Here is a 5542-nt window from a genome sequence, read left to right on the forward strand (position 1 = left end):
GAGATGTTGGATATTGGGTCGCGGGTCGCTCTATGTGGGCTGACCCGACCCGGTTAGAAAAGATAAAAGAATAAAAGAGGTGATTATGTGAGAAGTTATATTTTAAATCAGATAACCTCACTAAGGAGAAACTGTATTACGTGGATAATATGGAACGGTTTCTTCTCCATAACCTCTACCTCTCTTCTTAAAAAGAGCAGAACAACGTATATGTGAAGATATGCAAAAATTTCTTCTTCTCTTAATCTCCCTAAAAATACACGTATAGAAAAGGCATTTACTTCGTGGAATACTAACTTTATTTCCTGGAGAATTGAGGTTGGACTTGTGGCAATTCTTTCGGTGGTAATTACAACGACTTCCGCTGCAACAAAGAGGTACGCAATTCGTTGTTCTTTTCCCGTTATTAATTACTAACAAAACAAAGCAAAATGACTTTACTCCATGATTTTCTTAACTTGAGAACCATTTGAGAAATTTACACTTTATTTATCTGCAAGGGATTAATCTTCATTCTCCAATATACAACAAATCAAAAGTAAAAAAATAAGCATCATTGAAAGAATAAAGCAGTCATTACAAACATAAGAAACAGGAAAGCCTATGAAAATCAAAAATTGTGGGTAATATTATTTTGGAGGAATAAAGAGCAAGGATGCAAACATAAAACATAGAAATTAAAGCTGAAGCATAAGAATAGGAACAAATTCAAACACCACAATAAGCCTTGAGAAGATCTCTAGCTCCGTAACCAATTCCGGATATAGCATGTTTATAGTATCCAACGACGTCATAGGGCTTGAAAAGCATCGGGTGTTCTTCATCCACTAGTTCTTTTGGGGCCTCTACGATGTAACCTAGTTTTGGCGATGCAAATAACATAATGGAGAACCTATCAATGTCGCCCGCCATTTTTACTATGTGGAAAGCAGGCGATAGTTGACCATTTGTCCATGCCTGTAACAATTTACACAAAATATTTCCTTTTTTCAGCTTGTTTTGATAATATAATAAGTAATCTCAATCATGTCATTTATTTATTGGCTTGGTATGAATATGAAATAAAATAAGTTTTTACCGAGAAACACTTACCATCAATGAATCCGCAACTAAAACGACAAAGGAATTAGGGGAAACATTGGGCTCAATCCGGTCTCCATTTTTCATCTGAACTTGCAATCCAGATTGATCTTGTTTCACTATGGTCAGGAAGCCAGTGTCTGTGTGGCCAGTCATTCTTGGCCCAAACTTGTTTTGCGCATAATTTCCGAATATCAAAATTTTAATTTTAAAATATTAAATTAATTTGATTCAATTTAGCTATGAAAATTAGCAAATTTATTCTCGAGAAGCGAAAAATAACATATATTTTGGGACGAAAGTGTAACGAAATGGATCATGCGATATATATTTAATTAATCATAAAAAGCATGATTGTTAGATGTCCAGAGTCTCGACTGTGCCCATACTCATTTAAGGGTGAACTATAATGTGCACACATTTTAATGCCAAGGCGGGTAGAACAAAAGCCGAGGCTAGGACGCTAGGTTTGATACACGTGAATCATTTGGCTTAGATCTTCCGTTATTGAATTGTTCGATCTTGGCAATGAAGAACACTTGATGAACGGTGAAAGACGAACAGAGATATATGCAGAGAGTTATGTGTTTTTAGGTGAAAATTAGATGCGTGTAATCGTGAGAAAGTGAGCGATTTTATAGAGTCCGCAACTTTTGTAGCACAAGAAAAAAAAAACGTTGAACCAAACTAGCACAAAGAAAAAAAAACATTAGTAGGTTTCACGCACTAAATGAAAGGACCAAACTGCAAAAATGTAAGTTTGGCCTTTCACGCACGAAATTCGTGCGTGAAGGAGGCAACTAAAAGTCGCCCTCATTTTTATGGCCAAACGCTAAAAGTAAAAAAAGTGAAAAAAAATTCCGAAAAAAAGTGAATAATTTTTATAGCCAAACTCCCACTTAAAAAGCTTAGTTAACTATCATATATTTTCTTCACACGTTCCAAGACAGAGCCACGAGATCTTGTTTGATTCCTTGCCTTGCCGTCCTCCATTATTTGGATAGTACTTCGTCAATAAAATATTTCCCTTATTTCATTTTTCTGTGACTGCTTTTAGGTACTTCTGTATTTATTTATTTATTTATTTATTTATTTTTTAGGTAGAAGATGACAGTGCAATAGTTCTGTTGGACAGGTTTACTGTTTATCTTTTATCGTTACAGGCAACATAATTGGATTAAAGCTCTGTGATTAGCTTTTATTGTCTGGGCAAAGAGCCAAATGGAATCTCTAAGAATTTTCATAACTTGCGTCAATGTGTGGTTTGTTGCCCTTCGATTTCATACTAGTAGTCATAGTATTACTCTTGTAGCTTCTTGCACTTCGATTTCTACGACGACTATATGTTGTTTCTTGTACTTCGATTATTGTATTAATTTGGGGTAGTCATGCTTTTTATAGTATTTTGCCATGACTTTTTAAACTGCTTTGAATTGTTTGTTCTTGTGCCGAGGGTCTACCGGAAACAGTCCTCCTATCTCTCAAGGTATGATAAGGTCTATGTACACTCTACTCCTCCTTGACCCCGCGCTTTATGGGATTTTATTTGGGTATGTTGTTGTTGTTGCTGCGTCAACGTGTGGTGTCACTCTTTTGGAATATTTAGCTCTAGCACTGGGGCTTTCACAACCCAGGACTAGTTAGCTAAGAAAATGAAAAATTCCACTTCTTGAAAATGGTTTGAAAAGACAGTATTTGACATGCAACATAAACTACGCGCGTGTATAAAACTACACGTACCGAGTTTAAATCTTGAGGCTGGCGGTTATAATTTCACTTCGGACAAGTCTTGGTGGATCATAGGATTCCGCAAATTTTAAGTGTGTAATTGGCAAAAGTAGACAAGTTTAGAGGGGTAATTAGGTATTCTCTGTGGTAAAGGTTGTACTGTAAAGGATACTTTTATTTTCCATCTAATTAATGGGTTTAAATCTCATAGTTTGCCAAAATATGAGTACTTCATAATAGAATCTTGCTTACTCTTATGTCCTTGTAAATTAAATCGAGAATACAATTGTTACTTCTCGGGATGCATGTGGTTATACTATAAGTTGATAGTTCCTAGAGATTTAAATTGGTGCAAGATCTATTTTTTTTCGCTGGCCCTCATCCTGAAGCACACATGTTTGAATGAAATGCTTATTTTGTATAGAATTAATAGAAATAAACAAGCTGATCTCAGAATACATTACAGGCATCTCCATCCATGTTAAGACAAAAACTGATGCGGTGATGGGCAATAGGCCCCAATGCAGTATTTTGAGCAAGATGATTTAGTAGCGTAAGGTGAGACGTTTTACTTAATTTAAAGGAAGATGTATATAAGTCCCGAAACATGGGAAATAAGCCTCATTGATCTTTAAATTTTTAAATTTATTAACACTCTCGCCGTCCCTATTTATGTTGCACTTTTCGGATTCAGGATTCGAACAAGTTTTTTTAACCACAAATTTTTTATGTCTTTAAATATTTTGAATTGTCAATTATTGTGACTTATGATACTTTTTACGTGGTTTTCAAATACTTAAATTTTAATCAGAAGACATAAAGATTCTTTGCCCGAAACACACAGTCAAAATTAACAAGTTTGACTCTCGAAATTCGAACTGTGGCACATAAATTGGGATAGAAGGAGAAATAAAATAGAGTAATAACACGAAAATATATAAAAAGTACATTAAATGTTTAAGAGAATAAAAACAACTTAAAAAACAAAATATCTGGGCTGTTTTTATTAGTATAAAAATAATGCATAGTGTTAAAGTTATTTCTGAGATACAAATCAACTGTAATGTCTTCAACTTTGAAACAATTAAGTAACATTCTACTTCCCTAAAAATAAATAATCAATAAATTTCATAATTACTATAATTTAAAGCATTACTCCATGAACAAATACAAAATTGATTACAAATAGCAAACTAATAAAAGCATGATAATTTTGGGAGACGTAGATGATAAATAAGACAAGAAAATCAATAACAAGTGAAAATATACATTTCGGCATCTATTTTTTTTTTTTTAAAAAAAAAAAAGAGTTCAAAGATTATTCATTCTCACTATGTTCACAATTAGTAAATATGCAATATTATAAATGACTCGTTATTCGAGTTACTTTCAATCTTCATATTTTTATAGATGAAAAGAAGTTTTGTGATTCATTTGTTAAAAGAATATAATTTTGAGGGTCAGCAATACTAATTAGGAAATTTAACACATAATTTACATAGAAATTACTGGGCAACTCTTGAGCATGGAGCGTTGGGTGTGTTTAGGGTACACAAATAACGCTTGAGGTATAAGCCTCACAAAATGAAATCTCACACATAAAGTTCAGAGCGTGTTGCAACTGTCCCGCCCAGAGACAAGCCCTCGACGAGTCTCAAAATAATCTTTCAAAGCAACGTACCCAGGGGCGGATGCAGGTGTTGTCCAGGGTGTTCACCCGAACACCCTCGGTAAAAAATTACAGTGTATATATAGGGTAAATTTTCTGTGTTTATGTGCATATATTAACTTTTGAACACCCTCGACAAAAAATTATAGTGTATATTTAGCTTCTTCTTTTTTCCGAACACCCTGAATAAAAATCCTGGATCCGCCACTGAACGTACCTGTCAACAATATCGTGTAAGTGGCAACTTGATTGTACCAAAAAAAGATGTAAGTGGCAACATGAAGCGGTAGCTGCAAAGGCCTCCCCCTCTTCTTTTTTGCTTTTGGAAGTTTGATATACTTATGGGCTTGGCATAATACATAAATAGGCCCTTAAAATTGGCCTCAGCTGGCAAGTATGCCCTCCAACTTTGGGTGTGTACTGGTAGGCACGCCCAAGCTTGTGGTGAACAAGTAAACACAAATGATGACATGGCACTGACGTGACACATAAATATTGGAGGGCCACATCAGTGCCACATCAATGCCACATCAATATTTGTGTTTACTTGTTCAACTTTATACAGGTTAAGGTGCCTACTTGTGCACACCCAAAGTTGAAGGGCATACATGCCAGCTGAAGCCAAGTTTAAGGGCCTATTTATGTATTATGCCTTATGGCTTCTTTGGCTGTCTTTGAAATTATATGCTTATTTAAAAAACAAAAAAAATTGTTAGAAGTGCTTTTTGAAAAATATTTTTGGAGAGTAACATACTGTGTTTGGATAATTAATTTGAAAGACACTTATGACAATATTAAGCATCAAGTTGTGCTTGGTCAATGTTCTAAATATGCTTTTTAGAAAATTACATTTTTTAACTTCTAAAAAAAAAAAATATTCTTTTTTGGCAATATTAAAGGAACATTTTATTAATCACCAAGTAGATATTTACAAACCCAGGGTGGATTAACCAATCCTCTCCCCTCACAGTATGAAACCTCTATACCAGTAGAAGAAAACAAACAAAACTAATCTACCAAAATTCCTAAGCTCCCAATGAGCTGATATAGTTAAGCAGCTTCATG

General features: G+C 34.4%; 1 protein-coding gene across 1 annotated transcript; it reads right to left on the minus strand.

Moving 5' to 3' along the window:
* Nucleotides 1-598: 598 nt before the first annotated feature.
* On the minus strand, nt 599-1236 carry LOC132031791 (2-oxoglutarate-dependent dioxygenase AOP3-like). The gene is made up of 2 exons (XM_059421695.1): nt 1093-1236; nt 599-957 (listed from the first exon to the last, which is right to left on the minus strand). Exons 1-2 carry the CDS (start codon nt 1234-1236, stop codon nt 709-711), a joined length of 393 nt encoding a protein of 130 aa, XP_059277678.1. The 3' UTR covers nt 599-708.
* Between the last annotated feature and the right edge of the window lie 4306 nt (nt 1237-5542).

The sequence above is a fragment of the Lycium ferocissimum genome, chromosome 9 (assembly GCF_029784015.1).
Source record: "Lycium ferocissimum isolate CSIRO_LF1 chromosome 9, AGI_CSIRO_Lferr_CH_V1, whole genome shotgun sequence".
Taxonomy (NCBI): domain Eukaryota; kingdom Viridiplantae; phylum Streptophyta; class Magnoliopsida; order Solanales; family Solanaceae; genus Lycium; species Lycium ferocissimum.